At 42.2% G+C, this 18,109-nt stretch overlaps 1 protein-coding gene across 9 annotated transcripts in view; it reads right to left on the reverse strand.

The window, feature by feature from the left end:
• FARP1 (FERM, ARH/RhoGEF and pleckstrin domain protein 1) overlaps positions 1 to 18,109 on the reverse strand; it is a 180,020-nt gene that overhangs the window by 141,059 nt on the left and 20,852 nt on the right. For all 9 annotated transcript variants that reach the window (XM_053384517.1, XM_053384521.1, XM_053384518.1 and 6 more), the window contains exon 2: positions 3,794 to 3,988. In XM_053384517.1, the coding sequence (XP_053240492.1) occupies positions 3,794 to 3,964 (171 nt within the window). In that variant the 5' untranslated portion in view covers positions 3,965 to 3,988. The remainder of the gene's footprint in view (positions 1 to 3,793; positions 3,989 to 18,109) is intronic.

Below are 18,109 nucleotides of genomic sequence, written 5' to 3' on the forward strand. Positions count from 1 at the left end.
TTTGAAACACAGGGGCTATGGGTGCTTCATAGAACTACAGTGTTTTCAGTCCTGGTGCAGGTCGTGTCCCCTCTTCCCCATGCCTTTTTAAATGATGATAGAGCCATAACTATCAGCCACACCAATCCTTTCCTCTATTCCATTTAGCACCACAGCATCTCGGCTGCAAGCAGGGGGAGCAAAAACACCTTTGTTTTATTGCCTACTGTAACTATTCTGAATGCATCCACCTTCGCTGCCCCACCCTCGCCTGTTCTTTACCTCAGCTGATGGATGAACACACAGCTGCAACTGCCGGATAATGCCAAGCTCTGGCACAGGTTGTGAATAGAGGCACACAGAAAATAAACTTTGCTGAAGCCTTAGAAGACCGAAGGAGCAGGCAGGAGAAGATGCTAGGAACACGTTTATTTATTATTGTTATATTAAATTTGTATACTGCCCTTCCTCAAGAGATCCCAGGCGGTTTGCATGGTACAGTATCCTCATTAAGCGTGTTTCAGCCAACACAAACGCCAGATGAAACTGGGAGAAGCTGTATACTGCCTTGACCTATTTTGGGTCCAAATTGGACAGTTCAATGCCTATATTGGAGGATGAAGAGTACAAACATCTCCAACATGAGCTCTGCAAAGAAGGGAGAAACTGTGCAAGAGGGTGGAGAAAGCTGTGACTTTTTATTGGGAAATAATTTCTATTTAATTGAAAAAAATGTATAAAAGTACTTTTCCAAAAAAACCCAGAATCCTTTTTCTTGGAGATAATTCAGATGGAAATTCCCAGGTGTCAAAAAAAGGCTATTTATGTATGTTACTACTGTAGCTCGTGTTTGTTTAGCCCAAAAATGGAAAACAAGCAAGGTCCCAACTAAAGAAGAATGGCAACTTAAACTGATGGAATACGCACAGCTTGTAGACCTAACATAAGAGAAAAAGAACATACGTTCAAAGAAGATTGTAAAATGTTTATTGAATATATGGGGGGAAACTATACACTTGAAAATGGTGGCAGCATTAAGATAAATTCAACAGTGTAAACAAGTTTTGATGGATATATTAATGGAATACTGAATGGTTTAGTTTATGTAAAATATGCATGGATTTACAGTATGCAAATTGAACCATGGAAAGAGAAGAAGGGAAGTCATTAACATTTTAAGGTTGTTTAATGAATATTTTAAATTGTAAAATAGGAAACTTAATAAAAATTATGCAGGGGAAAATAGTGAAAGCTGTGACTTTCCTGAATCTTAAACTTATTTTTTTAAAATGAGCAGGAATGTGGAGGAGAGTAACGAAGATCAACCAGCCAATGTATTTAATAATATACGAGCTCCGTGAATCCCTTTATTTTATCCATAAGCAGAATAAAGAAAATGTAATTAACTTTCTCTCACACTCTGCGGCAAACCCCTGGAACAAAATAATAATTAAAAACCACCAGTATCTGACAGGAAAACTAGGAAACTACCTCTTCTGCTATTTCTTTTAATACAATTTAACATCTCCCAAAGCCTTAATGAAAGGAGAAAGCGTTGACCTCGGGTAATGCATCGCCATCCTAGTTCCAATCAAATCAGTGTCAGCAAGTCCATGGTGTGTAATACAGTCTGTGAGGAAGCCCTCAGTGAAAACACCGGCTTCAAGCACCAAATCCCTGCGCGATAGTCAGAACTAGCAGCCTGGAGGCAAGCAAGCAGGGTTCGAAATTAGCAGGGCGCCAGGCGCATTTTGCGCCTAAAGATTCTCCATTTGCAAGCACCTCAGAAAGTCTGGGTGTTTTTTGTTGTTGTTTTTTGCGCCTGGCTAGCACTCAAGGATTACTGAAATGTATGTGATTTGAAGCCTCGAAGTATATGTTAAAGATAGACAATATGTTAAGGAGTTTAACAATAAAGAGTAGAGTGTTTTGAAAACTGGAGTATGGTACCAATATTCTTATTGTAAACACCAAATCAAACATGTATCAACAATTTCTGATAAAAATGTGATATTGACCATGTGTCTCTTATGTGAATTGTGTATTACTTCTTGCTTATCGAAAGAATAAATAAAAATTGTTGCCGACCCCCCCGCAAATGGCGACTCAACAGTCTGTTTTGGTGCCCACAACCCAGGTCCCAGAAGCCATTTGGCTCCTAGCTTTTCTATCCCAGTTCCTAACACTGCAAGCAAGCAAGTTGAAATGTACAGTGAGAGAGCAGCTCCATCTGTTACTGAACAACAGATTGGACTTGCTTTTCAGTCTGCGCAACTTCATAGGCCAGGTGAAGCCATATCCTGGAAGTCCTGTTGTCACTGCTATATTAGCTTTCATTTCTACAGTTCTTGTGCTGTTGGTTCCGTTGCTGGTTGAGACTTGGTGTTATCAGCCAACTGTATAACGGGACCTCATGGCTGCTCATGTCAAAAATGAGGAGGAATGCCTTAAAACGACAGCACTGATACAGGGCAAATCCCTCTTTGAAACAGATGGAAAGTCAATCCTGTAAGGCTAATCAACTGCCCTAAGGTCACATCGTAAGCCAGCTAAAGAGAGAGTGAAAGAGTTCTCTTCTTAGCATTCCAGACATTCAGAACCATGCTAACCAATCTGAAAACCATACACTCCATTGGTTCTTCGAACCGAAACATTTAAGGAAGGCATTTATCAACAAGTAAGGAAGACCAAACTTGCAGCCATGCTTTTATATCATTTACCCTATCTAATTAACCCAGGGAGTCTAGATGTGAAGTGCTGGAAAATATGGAGGGTGTGTGTGTCAAACTACCTTTGCAGAACATGTTGAGATTAACCCAAACCCTCCTGAACTAGTTCAAGTCAAGAGCATTTCCACACAAAGGGCAATATGAGGGACTAGTGAGTTGATTTGAGTTGGTTGAGCTCAGCTGAGACAGCACAAGAAACTGCAGCTCTGCCCCAACCCTGCCAACAGTTGCAGTGTGAGGGAATGGGGTGTGTGTGTACATTTCTCCTTTTGCTTCACTTTTTCACTATGACATGACTGGGGAGAGACAGAGAAAGAGACCAAAAGCACACACACACACACACACAAAACAAAGTCCTCTGCTCCATCATAAATTCGCACCTCATCCAATGAATTTTGCAGGGTTCCCCACCTGTTAATCAGAACCGTGCTTAGAATGATTCTGTAGAATTCTCTGTATAAATAATGTAATAGAAGCATATTTAGCCCCTTTACATATAAGGACCACACACGACTTGCAATCACCACTTGTCTTCGTGAATGGCAAGGAAGCAGGTCAGTCCTTTCCAGCTCAGTGCATGTTTCATTCACAACTAATTCGTAATGTGTGCACTTTGTATCAGTGCCCAAATGACTAAGAGTATTGTTAGAAGTGGTCCTCAGATAACCGAAGTTATGTAACCACCTTTGTCGAGGCAATGGAAACAAACTCATTACTGAGCCATTTATGGACACAAAGTATTATATTAAAAAGAACAGGGATTCCACTCCAAGATTGTCAAAGGAGCTAATTGGTTTTTTTTTAAAAAAAGAACCTTTTCATTTAAAATAATTTAATTCATTTGCATCCTAGTATTTTGGTGTGACTGTCTATGATTAAAGCGTTGGTTCCTAAAATGGAGGACAATGCAACATAATACCAACCTTTAAAACGTACACTTTTCTATGAGAAATACAATGGGTAACTCGATTCTCGTTGCAATTTCAACCCATGTGTACATTAAACACAAAATACAAAAGTAATATTGTGTACTATAAAATTGTAACCAGCCAGCAATAAACCACAGGCAATGAAAATCATCTTACTGGAACTTCAAAAGCTTCCTGTGCATCATCCAGCATCTGGACTTTGATAGAAATAAGTTTTCCTGTAGGGGTTGTGGGCATTTTTTGTCCATGTTCCAAAGTACTGATCCCGGCATTTTCCTGAACTCCTAACCGGGATCCTGCTGTTGTTCTCTGCTCCACTTCACCCATGTTTGGAGGAGCTAGTTTCTATATCTGTTAATGGGAGAGACAGAGAAAGAAAGAAAATATGAAGCCACATTACTTAAAACTGTTCAAAGACAATAATGCACACAGGAATTTTGTAGTTGTGAACTGTTTTCCTTTTGAGCAAAAGATGCACACAGTATCTGTCCTCGTAATATTTTTTTTAAAAATGGTGTTTGAACCCCCTAGTATCTTGCTGGTGTTGTACAATCTGTTGTAGGTTTACTCAGAAGTAAGTCCCGCTATTTTCAATGGGACTTAGGAAATGTGTAATGGCTGCAGTCTTGGTTTAATTAATTTTATAAGTAGTATCAGCCAGGCACTACATCTTCTTACATCATTTCGGATTGTGAAATGAAGAGGAGCAGGTACCACACACCTCAAATTGTTTCGCTGATTTCCTTGCACTCCAGAAGGAGGAAGAATCAAGAAATATATCGTATCAACCCTCAAGATACCAAGAGATTAGTGCAAAGATCTGCAATGCCACAAGCATTATAAAGACAAGCTAAGCAGTAATTGGAGGGAGGAAATATCTTCACTTTCACCAGTTGCAATGTTTGCAATTCTGTGTGGCCAAGTTCACTCATAATTCTAAATGCAACATGTGCAAAAAAACTAAATGAACAAAAACTACTACTTGTTCAAAATGCCATTTAACTATGAAAAGTTCCATGTCTTCACCAATCAGAACCTGAAACAATTAAATGATATATATGCCAAGCAGGTGTAACGGAAAGGTAGATGGGATACAACTAGAATCAAACTGCACCAGACTTAGAATTAGTTCAGAAAAACTTAAGTAGTAATGGAAATAATCAAACTTGTCTTTTCATGCCCTCTCTCCCCTCACATAAAAGAACATAACCAAATAGGGAAGATCGCTACATCACTTTGGAAGAAAATGCCCCACCTTTTATTATTGCACACTTGAAAGCAAACTCAAGGATAGCAAACTATTTCAAAGACATAACTTTAAACAAACTTCTAATTCTTCTGCAATCTCACATTTTTCTATCTTCCGTGGAAAGGCCAATTGTTGATGCAACTGATCTTGCCTTTTTTATTACTTCTGTTGCTTTATCGTTTGATACATAATGCAAGGGCCCTTAGCCTGATCTGTCAAACCATATATATAAAACCTCATATATATTTTTATCCCACTCTTTTCTTTTGTTCTTCAAAACAGCCTGAGTCCGAGACTGAACCTGCTGCTACCATCCACAGTATTTGTCTAGCTGGGTAATTGCCTTTCCATCTCTCCTGGACTTGTATGCCCTGATCGATGATCATTAACAAGCATGTAACAAAACAGGAGGAACAGGAATTTAACTTTCTGGCTGAACAAACATACAGTAATAATAGACCCAGCCATTCCAGTCATTTTAAACACAGTCATAGCGCCAGGGATCAGAAGCAGGGAAGAACGGCAGAAAAGGAAATGACTGTTGTTGCTGTTTTTTAATTCAATGTTATTCATTATTTCATATTAGCATGTGAATTTAACAGCCTAAATAATGCAACACTGACCTAAGATACAAATTCTACCTCTAAAGCACTAATATCACCCATGCTGATATGTGAATCCCTGGGCACCAGCAGACCAGTGGTTTTGTTTTTACAAACTGTTTTCCCGTGAACCTTAACTCTCCTGTTCAGAGCAGGACCTGCGAGTTGGTAGAAAGTCAAAGGTTCCAGCTGGCTACCAGGTACAGCCAAATTTTGTGGACCTTGCTACTGTCCATCCTTTGTACAGTCCTAGAAATTAGATGTGGCAACAGCTGCTTATTTGGTGTAATTCAGCACACGCAGATTAGTTCTGTAGTATGCACCATCCATTCAAAGTCAATAATTCTGCCTTTGTATACCAAGATATGTAGGACAATTTAAAAAAAATAAATCATATTACAAAATCTCTTTAGAAATACTTTCAAGTTTTGCATTGTTGTAAACAAATCAATTATTAATTTGGAAAACTAAGGACTGCTTTCTAGGGGTTATTTTCTTCTCTTCTGCTTAATTAACACAAACAGAAGAGACTCCTGGTCAATTTGGTAGCAAGCTAGAATGAACTTCTGCCTTGCTATTAAAGCTGATGGCACACAAAGCAAAAGAATAAATATTTGCTTGTTTCGCTGGGGCAGCAAATAAGGATATCACTGAAACAATGGCATGCCTATCAAGGGCCAATTTGGTGCCCTCCAGCTGTTTCAGACTACAAACCTCATCAGCCCCAGCTGGCATGGCTAATGATCAGGGATGCTGAGAGTTGGGCCTCAAAATGTCTGGAGGGGAACAGGATGAATAAAAGCTGAACTATATAATCCCAAAAACCTCCCTGCTTCAGAAAGCTCCAAAAACAGGCACTTATGGGATAAGAGTTTTTTCTTCCCATATTGTCCCTAGGGAAGTATCAGATGAAGGCTACAAACTCATGCAGATAAAAGTGAACAATTGACATTTATTTATATTCCTTGATCCTAGCAGATTTAACCCTCTTTTAAGGTCTGGGCCAGGCGAGATCAACCACCATGTACAAAGAACCAGGGAATCAGAGACTTCTGTTGATCTTCCTCTTCCTATAATTGAGAGGGTTGGGAGAGAAAATACATGCCCTCCCAGGGGCTACTGTTGAGAGTGGACCTGAAGGGAAGCAAGGCCCCAGGTCTTGGGTCTGCTGATGGTGGTGGTGCGGCAACATGAGCTTAAATAGCAGCATTGTATAGTACCAGTCAGCTTGGGGGATGTGTGTGTTGAAAACCGGGAACTAAACATGAGAGACAGTGGCCTCACTGTAGAAAGGGGACAATTTTGCCTGCAACTACTTCCTGCAATTGCTGTTCCGAGTTTCTCTGCCTCCAAATTAAAAATAAGCAAAGCAGTCAAGTAGACAATTACGTAATACCCCATGTAAAATAAAAAGGGTTCAGCTGGTCTTCTATAGGAGTCCAAGGCTGGGTAAAGACAGAAGATTTCCTTCAAGCGCAAGGCAACTACAGCAAGTGCTGTTTCTAGCAGATTACTATCTCACCTCCAATAGGGGTATCTGAATTCTTTGGGTAGTTCATAGAGTAAAGGTAAAGGTAAAGGGACCCCTGACCATTAGGTCCAGTCGTGGCCAACTCTGGGGTTGCGGCGCTCATCTCGCTTTATTGGCCGAGGGAGCCGGCGTACAGCTTCCAGGTCATGTGGCCAGCATGACTAAACCGCTTCTGGCAAACCAGAGCAGCGCACAGAAACGCCGTTTACCTTCCCGCCGAAGAAGTACCTATTTATCTACTTGCACTTTGACGTGCTTTCCAACTGCTAGGTTGGCAGGAGCAGGGACCGAGCAACGGGAGCTCACCCCGTCACAGGGATTCGAACCGCCAACCTTCTGATCGGCAAGTCCTAGGCTCTGTGGTTTAACCCACAGCGCCACCCGCGTCCCTGTTCATAGAGTAGTCGCCTCAAATATTCCTGATGCAGGCCATTTATGGCTTTAAAGGGTCAAGATCAGCACCTTGAATCTGGCATTGAAATGAACAAGAATCCAACAGAGCTCTCACAAAACTGGTGTAATACGCTCCATGCCTAGGGCCCAGACAACAACAAAACAAAACATTCTGGACTAGCTGAGGTTTCCTTCTCATCTTCAAGTGCAGCCGCACAGAGAGTGCTTTAGGTTAGTCAAGTTGAGAAGTTGCTACGGCATACAAAATGAGGACCAGTTTCTCTGCCCAGTTTCTGCACAAACTTCGTTTCTGCCAAGCTAGCTCTGTCATCTGCGTTAGTGTCTGAGCAATTCATCCAATGCTACGGATCAAATCAAGCGAAGGGGGTGCTCTAGTTGAGGTTTTCCCTGCAGCTCACGATGCTTAAGGGGTGTTTGGTGTAGTTACACAGCCTTCAGAAGTCTCCTAATTTCTCTCTCCTCATTTGAGGTTTCAACCTCAAGGCAAACAATGGTTGGATACTAGTAAGTTTCCATCAGAGCAAGTTTACATTATAAAGATCCATTATGCAAGGGCTGCTCTCCCCAGAGGCGTTCATTTTGTCCAACTAAACAAAGAAAGGATTCTTCAGGAGTTGATGTACTGGAATAGTTATCCAGCTCAGTATGATGTTAAACACGTAGGAGAAACACAGGGACAGAAAGAGCAACAAAGGTCTGTAGCTTAGCAGCTAGAATTTTTTTATATTGCCCAGAGGAAATATACTAAAAGTGCTTCTGAGCACATGCAGAATTCCCTTCCCTTTCCACTGAGCAAAATCAGTTCACCACCCACAGAATTACAGAGAACTGCTTAATAGCCAATGGATTGGTTTTCCATAGGCCTAAGTCCCTGTCCTCCTCTTTTTAGAAATTACACTCCCCCACCCCCAATTCCCTTGAAAATATACTGCAAACAACTACAAACACAGCCTTTCTGCCCAAAGATTTCAGTCCTGGTTTATACCCTCCAACTCCTATCCAGCTGCTTTTCACAAAAAACAAACGCACCCCCCTCAAGAACAAAGCGAAGAAGAAGAAGAAAGTCTGCACAAAAACTTTGTTCTACGTGAACTGGTTTTTGCTTTGGGGTTTTTTTTTGTAACTGGATCTCAAGCAACTGGAGCAAGTTTGGTGTTTTCTCAAAGTAAGTGGTGGGGAGAGATTTCATCCAGTGATGGAAGCCAGCTGGAAGCAGTCTCTGCAACAGACAAGTCCCAAGGAAACGGAGGGGATGGGGGAGGTTCCTGAAGTGGAGAAGTTAGGAGATTGCAGCAGAGAGTAGCAAACAAACACTTGCAGAGAAATGGGAAGTAGAAAAGGAGTTTAAATTTGATGCTAGCGACTCCTACTCAGTCAATCAATTGGGAGTACAGCAAGGGAGTGGCAGAATTAGAGACACGGCAGTCTTGCAGCACAGTTTAGCGGAGCTTAATGGGGAAAACTGCTAGCAGTTACAAAATACAGAAGGGCAAAATACTGACTTCTCTTTTCTCAGCACTCCATCCCAGCTCTGGCTGCCAGAATTACATTCCTGGTCACCATGGCAACTGTGGCAACCATATTTGTGGGGTCTTGGATTCAAGCCGAAAAGAAATTTGAGGAAGAAAGACATGCAGTCAGTGTTAGAAACTGGGATAGAAAAGCTAGGAGCCAAATGGCTCCTGCGACCTGGGTTGTGGGCACCAAAACAGAATGTCTAGTTGCCATGGCTGTGTGTGTGCGTGTGCGTGTGTGTGTGTGTGTGTGTGTGTGTGTGCAACACCTTTTATTAATTTTATAACCATGAACTAATATGCAATTCACCTAAGTGACACTTTGTTAATATTACATTTAATTTGGTGTTTACAATAAAAATATTGGTACCATACTTCAGTTTGCAAAACACTCTACTCGTTATTGTTCAACTCCTTAACATATAGTCTGTCCCTAAAATAAACTTTGAAGCTTCAAAGCACATACATTTCAGTAATCACTGAGTGTCAGGCAGGTGCAAAAAAATGGCACCCAGACTTTTTGAGGCACTCACAAATCGAGAATCTCTAAGTGTGAAATACCCCTGGTGCCCTGCTAATTTCAAACCCTGCATACAGGAGATATATAAGACACCTGAGGACCTAATTAATTATTGTCCAAGGTTTAAAGGTCATTAGAAATAACAGGGAAAACAAAAGAAGCAATTGTGCAAGAGCAAGTGGAATAAAATTTAAGTAAGCAAAGACAATGACTGTGCTACTTAAGAATTTTAAAAGTAATCCGAAGATTGTATTAAAATGTAATGAGATTTGAAGTGTTGCAGTTAAGAACCATGTGCAGGAACATTTCTAATAGTTGCCTGTTAAATTATTTAAAATTAAATTTAATAAATTCATTTAAATCTAGCTTAAAAGCAGGGAGAGAAGGCAGGATTAGATTTTTTTTTTCAACCACAGGACCAATCACTGGTCAGATTTGCACATCACACTGAGCATATGCTTAAAATGATTTAATGTGGACACATAGTGTGCCAATACACACTGCTTAAAAATTCTCACTCCACATCTGTTGCTGCTAGGAAACAAGCCAGGGTACAGCTTGTTGAAACATTTGAACCTTGGGCTTGTGGTTTGTTTCTGTCCAAACAAACCATAAATGATTAAATCATGGTTAACCCATATCTATAGGTAAAGGACCCCTGACCATTCAGTCCAGTCGTGACCGACTCTGGGGTTGCGGTGCTCATCTCGCTTTATTGGCCGAGGGAGCCGGCGTACAGCTTCCGGGTCATGTGGCCAGCATGACTAAGCCGCTTCTGCCGAACCAGAGCAGTGCACGGAAACGCCGTTTACCTTCCCGTCGGAGCGGTACCTATTTATCTACTTGCACTTTGAGGTGCTTTCGAACTGCTAGGTTGGCAGGAGCAGGGATCGAGCAACGGGAGCTCACCCCGTCGCAGGGATTCGAACCGCCGACCTTCTAATTGGCAAGTCCTAGGCTTTGTGGTTTAACCCACAGCGCCACCCGCGTCCCGAACCCATATCTATAGGTGCCCACAAAACTTTACCATGGGCACAGCTTGTGAACAGACTTTACAGTTGAGATACATACAGCGTTCTCTCCAATTTCACCTCAGAAGCCCAAGTGTGAGTCTGTCATGCATAAACCTTTGCTGCTTCATTCTTTAGAGATCAGGATGAGGCAAAAGGGCAAGAGGCTTTACAAGTTAAAACAAAAACAAAAAACCAGCTCCTTGTATTGTGCCTGAAACACGCAATTCACCAGAGAACCACAGCTCTGCTAGAAAATACTCGCAGTGGAGCTCACCTTGCCAAGAGGCAGGTCAACATGTTCCCAGCAGCTGAAGCTTCTAGGCAATAACAAGAAGCCCTTCGACAAATGCATTACAGTACTTGAGCCTCAAGGTTACAAATGAGAATAATGAGACACAAATATCAAAAGGAACAGGAAAGATAAGGAGCCCTTGCTAGTCACTTCCAAAAAGTGATATAATTAGCTTCAATACCCAGAAAGATTTTGCTTGCTTATTTATTGCAAATATGTACAGTGGTACCTCGGGTTAAGTACTTAATTCGTTCCGGAGGTCCGTACTTAACCTGAAACTGTTCTTAACCTGAAGCACCACTTTAGCTAATGGGGCCTCCTTGCTGCTGCGCCGCCGCTGCACGATTTCTGTTCTCATCCTGAAGCAAAGTTCTTAACCTGAAGCACTATTTCTGGGTTAGCGGAGTCTGTAACCTGAAGCGTATGTAACCTGAAGCATATGTAACCTGAGGTACCACTGTATGTCCCACCTTTCTAGTATATATGTAATACTCAAACTACCCAAGTACATGGCATATTACATCCCCATTATGATGCGAGAAAGGAGCACATATGAATGTAGGGCGGCCAATTCTGTCAATTCAGTTGACCTCAGTCAGTGTTGGCTGTGAAAGTCTTCTGCAGCAAAGTGAACAATCTGCTTCTTTTTGCTAGCGGCACACCAGTGTTAGAAACTGAGATATATAAGTTAAGTGCCAAATGGCATCTTAAATCTAAGTTACAGTCGCCACAACGGAATGCCTGTTCGCCAGGGGGTAGGGACTAGATGAACCTTGGTGTCCCTTCCAACATTACAATTCTATGATCTCAACGGCATTGCTTGACTGTAGCTTGCTCTTGCAATAATTCACTTGTCCCAGTATGCAAAAAGGAGAAACGCAAACAGTGGAAATGGTACTATGGACTATGGCAGAGGTTTTGAAAAGGTGGTCGCCAACCTGGTGCCTGGAAATCTCCACGTAGTCGCAACTGGACCCACGCCAGTAGCAAAACGTGCCTGGCGCCCGGCTAATTTCTAACACTGCCACACAGCTATGCATTCTATATTGACCCAAACTGGAAATGCGACTACTGGTTCACCGTACAACATGGATGAAGAAACATGTAGCTGCCAATATATTCTGAGCTTCATGGAATTTTTAGAAGATTGGGGCAAGGGTCACATAGTAGACTGGTGCTGCCAAGGCAACCTGCAAGTCCTTTGGAATGAAATACAAAAGCAAAACACTACTCCGGCTCCTTCCCTAAACCTCAGGCCTTAGTCACCCTATCCTCTGCTAACTGGGAACTTAATGGGGGGGGGGAGAAAGTTTCTCTCCTAAAAAACATTTGCCCTCCCTCCCTTCATATCAGGAATTCTGTGATAGAAAGTAGCCAGGTGCCAGTTTTGCGAGTGGCATGGATGGAATTGTGACCACATGGAGATCTCTGGAGGCTGGGTAGGCGACGAACATCTCCATCTGGCTGGCCCCTCCAGTTTTCTTAGGCAGCTAAGGAGAAGAGCTTATCTACCGCACTTGTATCCCACCTTTTTCTCCAAAAAATACATGGTTCACCCCCTTCCTACAACAACCCTGAGAGCTAGGTTAAGAGGCCATGACTGGCCCAAGATCACCCGGTGAGTTTCAAGACTGAGTGGGGAATTGCACTCTGATCTCCCAGGTCTGACACTCTTTAACATTACACCACATTGGTTTCCTAGAATACTTCTAATTGGGGCAGCTATATAAGTAGACAAAAAAATATATGGGGAAAGCAAAGTGTAACTTAGAGAAGGAAGAAGAGGAGGAGTTTGGATTTGATATCCCGCCTTTCACTCCCCTTCAGGAGTCTCAAAGTGGCTAACATTCTCCTTTCCCTTCCTCCCCACAACAAACACTCTGTGAGGTGAGTGGAGCTGAGAGACTTCAAAGAAGTGTGACTGGCCCAAGGTCACCCAGCAGCTGCATGTGGAGGAGCGGAGACGCGAACCCGGTTCTCCAGATTACAAGACTACCGCTCTTAACCACTACACCACACTGGCTCTCAAGGATCTGAAATATTCTCCTTGAAGCTTGAATTTGTTTTATTCTGGATTTTTTTGTTTAATGCAAGGCGCTTTTGCAATGAAATGAACAACAACAACAATAAACATGATGGGGGGGGGAATGGTGCCTTGACATTCTGTTGCAACAACCATAACCCGGGGTTGGGGTGCCATTAGCTTATATACGTGAATTTCTAACACAGAGTAGTGACAGGCATTTCAGTACTCTACAGCAGTGTTTCCCAACCTTGGGCCTCCAGCTGTTTTTGGACTACAATTCCCATCATCCTTGACCACTGGTCTTGCTAGCGAGGGATGATGGGAGTTGTAGTCCAAAAACAGCTGGAGGCCCAAGCTTGGGGAACACTGCTCTACAGTGCTGAAGGCAAAGCATGCAAAACCTTATGAGTGGCAAACAGCCAAGCAATGTTAAGAGAAGGGATTGATTATCTGTGCAAAAGACAGCGAGAGGAGAGATAAAGAACCAAAATTTATCAGCTGAGCCAGTGTCATCACTCATCATGTAGGAGCAAATATGAAAGCCTTGACAGATTTGCCTTTATGAAAAGGAAAAATAGATGCTTTAGAAGAGGCTGCATAAAGAATCCCCGCTGAGTTTTGATTGGCAATATGATTTTAACTTCCACATTTGCTTGTTTGGATGTTTCAAGAACACAGCCCTACTTTCCTACTGTGCTCAGCATAGAACATTTTTCATCATCTAATTAGAAAAAGGGCATTTATCCAAAGCTAGACTCTGGTTAATGCTGAAATGAATCCACAAAAATAAAAATAAAAGCTATTTTAAAACGTATTGGCACCTAGGATCAATATTTAGCAGCTCAAAAGAGGAAGTATTTTTAGTTTCCCATCTCTCCAGAAGCACTGTGCTCACTGCCTGCTTCAAATCCAAATGATTTCTGGCACTTATTCAAAGTATGTCTATGCTTGTATTTAGTGTCAGTCTGAAAAGCACATTTAAGGAGCGTTTTACTAAGTTATCAATCTTCCGCTTTCCTTTGTATTCAGTTACAAAGTAGGGACATTTAAAAAGTAACAAGGAACAGAAATACACTTTGTGTTCACCACAATGTAAATGTAAAGACCGGGGGGGGGGGGGGGTGTTCTTCCAGTAACATGCAAAAGCAGCAAATGACTTAAGAGTAAAGGCACAGATAGGTTTCAGCTCCATCACATCAGATACAGTTTAGAAATTCTACATACCATTCTGCTTCACAGTGTAAAATCCAATTTACAACAACACTGAATCTCTACAAGTTCAACGGACCTAGAAGAAAATGTATTTAGGATTTCATCTGAATCTTACAGTTCCACTCTCAATCAGCTGAGTAACCAATATTACCCATGTGCTATCATTGCGAAGATTATACTGATTCACCATTGGTTTGTGAAAACCAAGGTGTGCCTTCTGTAAAATTTTAGGCAAGCTTTTTCCCCCCAAGTCAGCATTTACCAGTGTTGGCCAAAGTTGGGTCTCCAGCTGTTTTTGGACTACAACTCCCATCATCTCTTGCTTGTAGGACCAGGGGTCAGGGATGATGGGAGTTGTAGTCCAAAAACAGCTGGAGACCCAACTTTGGCCAACACTGATTTACAAGAATGTCTTTTAACGCTGGCATTTTTTATATATATAAATAAAACTGTTGTACCAGCTGGAAGATTTTGTTCTCTCTCTCTCTCTCTCACACACACACACACACACTCTTTCATGTGAAAGCCAAGCAAGATGTGCATAACGAGTAATCAGATTTCTTTCCAGGCATCACTGTGGAAGAATCCAGACATGTGTGCCCAGTCCCCAAGGAGAATGTAGACACCAGTGCAATGAGAGAGAGAAATGAGAAAATGCCATTCACATAGGGCTCTTTGAGAACAGGATACTGAACTTGATGGGCTGTTGGCGTGGTTCAGCAGACTTATATCGTTTGCATGGAATAGAGCCCATTTCATCAGATACAATATGGAAAGTCATCAGATGTATAGATAAAATTGCTCATACAGGGTTCCCCACCCCCCAAAACCCCCCTACTGTTTTAACATATGGCCAAAAGACAAAACAAACAAACAACAACATACATATTCTAGTACTATACAAGAGCAGAAATGAATTCAATATTCAGGGAAGATACTTTCATTTCTTGCCAGATGGCACAGGTTGCACCAAATTCACAACGGCATACGCCCAAGGTGCTTTGTTTTAACTTGGCATTGCCGCAGATCTAAGTTTACAGTTGTTTCAGGGAACAGAAATGAAAACCAGGATCTTAAGTACCAAAATTAGCTGCTAGCTCATTGAGATGGAAAATAAACAGTTTTCAGTTATTCTGACTACATTACAATACTGCAATAGTAGTATGCATGCTAAGTGGGATATTTTTTGGTGAGTTTTGTCGTGCTGGTTCAACAAGGCTGTAAAGCCGGGAATGCGAATCACTGCTGTTGGAACAGTGGTGCCAAATCGCAGCACATTTCAAAGGGTTAATTTGATATATTAGATGTTCAGGTCAGCCACACTACGTGTAACTCAAACAGTAGTCCATTTTCATTGCTAATGGTGTGAAAGAATTCTTGAAGTGGCGAGCAAGAGATACTACTAATGGACCATTTTAATGCAGCATTTAAGAGGAATAAAGCTAATTCAAAATGGAAATGTGCTATCCTTTACGTTGAATTTGTAGGAAACCTACACATACAGCTTCAGTGAGAAATAGTTCCTAAGATGATAGAGGGGTTGTTGTTTTGTTTACATATGAAGCACTGTAAAAAAAACACACACAAGGGTGGTTGTTTTTTTTACATGCTCTACTACTGTGCTACTTTGCACACAAAAATGCTACAACACATACAAGGGTAGATGATCAATTTAGTCCAGGAGTGAACTGGTTTTAGTTCAACTTTACAAACAAGCAAAAAGAGCTGCTACTCACACTGGCTTTGGCAGGGCACTTCACATTTCTGAAAACAATTTCAAGTTTAGAAAGAATAATTCTAAGGAAGCAAAAATTGGGTACTCCAGCATAGACTAGGGTCTTTCACAGGATTCTACGGCACACAATGACCTCATTAACTATGGATATTGAGTCTCATCCCCTAAAGGGGTTTAGAAATAGCATTCAAAAGTAACATGGAGATCCCTACTGCATCTCATTCGCTCCATTTGGACCTCATACTAAACTGTGGTATAGCAAGACATGAACAAACCTAGCCTCCTCCTAGACTTATGCTCTTCCCTTCTCATATGGCCAAGAGGAGAAGCTTAGAAGCTTTCATTTCTGCATTTAGATAACTGTGGCTTCAGATATCATTGAACCTATGGAACTGTTGTTAACATTACTTATGTTTAGTTTAAATAAGCCAGCTTCAGAAACCCTGGCTGACTTGTTTTAACCAGGGTTAACTAAAAGCAAATGTGAAAGCTTCCAAACTCTTCCCCTTTGCTGGATAGGTTGAGGACAAGGAAGCACTTCAAACAATAAGATACGCCCCCGGTCCTTAATTTAAATGTTCCATGTAGTCTGATATTCCATCCCACATACTGTGTAAAACAATTTGTTTTCAAATGTCTAATCTGGCAGAGGCATCTAGCCTTCCCTTTGGATTCCTCGTAAATAGAACACATTTTACCAGCAATATTTGACCTCAAAATATGCCAGCATCCTTTGGATAAACACAGCTGTCGCGCTACAGACTAAATAGACAATTATTTTTCTCAGTACTCTAGTATCAAAGCAGTTCTCCACCTTCTGATCTATACCCACCTCCCACCCAAGCACAACAGAACAAAATTAGACAGCGCAGTTCTCTGAACATAAGAGACAAAGCCAAAAGAAAAATCAAGATTCATAAACTCACAGGCCAAGAATGTAAGGCTGTATACAGATAATAGTTTTTAGAAAAGTGAATGCGTTTTGAGAAAGAGCTTGCTATAGATCCCTGTTCAACCAAGCTTCCGAAATATAAAACCTACAAAACATACCGTATTTTTCGCCCCATAGGACGCACCGGCCCATAGGACGCACCTAGGTTTTTTGGGGGGGGGGGGAATAAAGGGAAAAAAATTATTTCCCCCCCAGGTGCGCTGCGCTAATCCCGAAGCTTGGGGCATGCGGAGCTCAGCGCGCCCCAAGCTTCCGGGTGCCGGCAAGGTCTCCGCTAGCCGTGGGAGAGCACTCGGCTCTCCCACGGCTAGCGGAGCGCTGCGCTAATCCCGAAGTTTGGGGCGTGCGGAGCTCAGCGCGCCCCAAGCTTCTGGGTGCCGGCAAGGTCTCCGCTAGCCGTGGGAGAGCTGGGTCTCCCATGGCTAGCGGATAGCTTCCTGAAGCCTGGAGAGCGAGAGGGGTCGGTGTGCACCAACCCCCCTCGCTCTCCAGGCTTCAGCGAAAGCCTGTATTCGCCCCATAGGATGCACACACATTTCCCCTTCATTTTTGGAGGGGAAAAAGTGCGTCCTATAGGGCGGAAAATACGGTATTTACTAGGTGTCATGGACTGGTTGGACGGAGAGGAATGGTGGGAGGAACCAGCTGGGGAACTCCCAAAGGAAGTAAGTGGTCAGAGGAAGAGGAGGGAAAAGACTTGGAGGTGTCGGAAGCTGAAGAGGTAACAGGGTTTGGTGAGCAGGGAGAGTTCGTGGCAGAGGAAGGTCCAGAATCAGAAGGAGGAGATGAGAAGGACCGAGAGGCAGAGATGAGTCAGGCTGGTGAAGAGGCATGCACGTCTCCCCCTCCTGCTGCTCCCCCTCCCCCTTGGTCTCCAGAACCAGAAGAGGAATAAAGCAAGAGGAGCAAAGGCAGACATGCAGGCGCAGTCTCAGATTGCTTGGGAAAGATGCAGGAGAGGAGGATACTTAAGGTGGGGACCTTCATTCTCCACAGCTGCCTCATAGGGGCAAGACTATCCTATAGAAGCAGTTTAAGAAAAGCATTTTCAAGTTTAGGACAGGAGTTTGTACACGATGACTGCTGCACATTAACAGTGCCTTTATTGTGCAAGTGAGATATAGACAGAGATAGAGATAGAGAGATAGAGATATAGAGAAATATAGATATATATAGATATAGATGCTCAACATGGTTCTTACTTTTATAGATAGTTTCAGGGTACAGTAGCTATGAATGAAGTCATTAAAAGACAGGAGGCAGGATCTGGGTCAGTGTTAGAAACATGTAGGAAAGACAGGAGCTAAATGGCATCTTAAACCTGGGTTATGGGCACCGCAACGGAATGTCTAGGCATGCTTTTTTTTATAGCAAGAATACAAAGCTGAAAATGAACGAACTGCAGCTAAAAT

Source organism: Podarcis raffonei, chromosome 4, assembly GCF_027172205.1.
Source record: "Podarcis raffonei isolate rPodRaf1 chromosome 4, rPodRaf1.pri, whole genome shotgun sequence".
NCBI classification, from domain to species: Eukaryota; Metazoa; Chordata; class Lepidosauria; order Squamata; family Lacertidae; genus Podarcis; species Podarcis raffonei.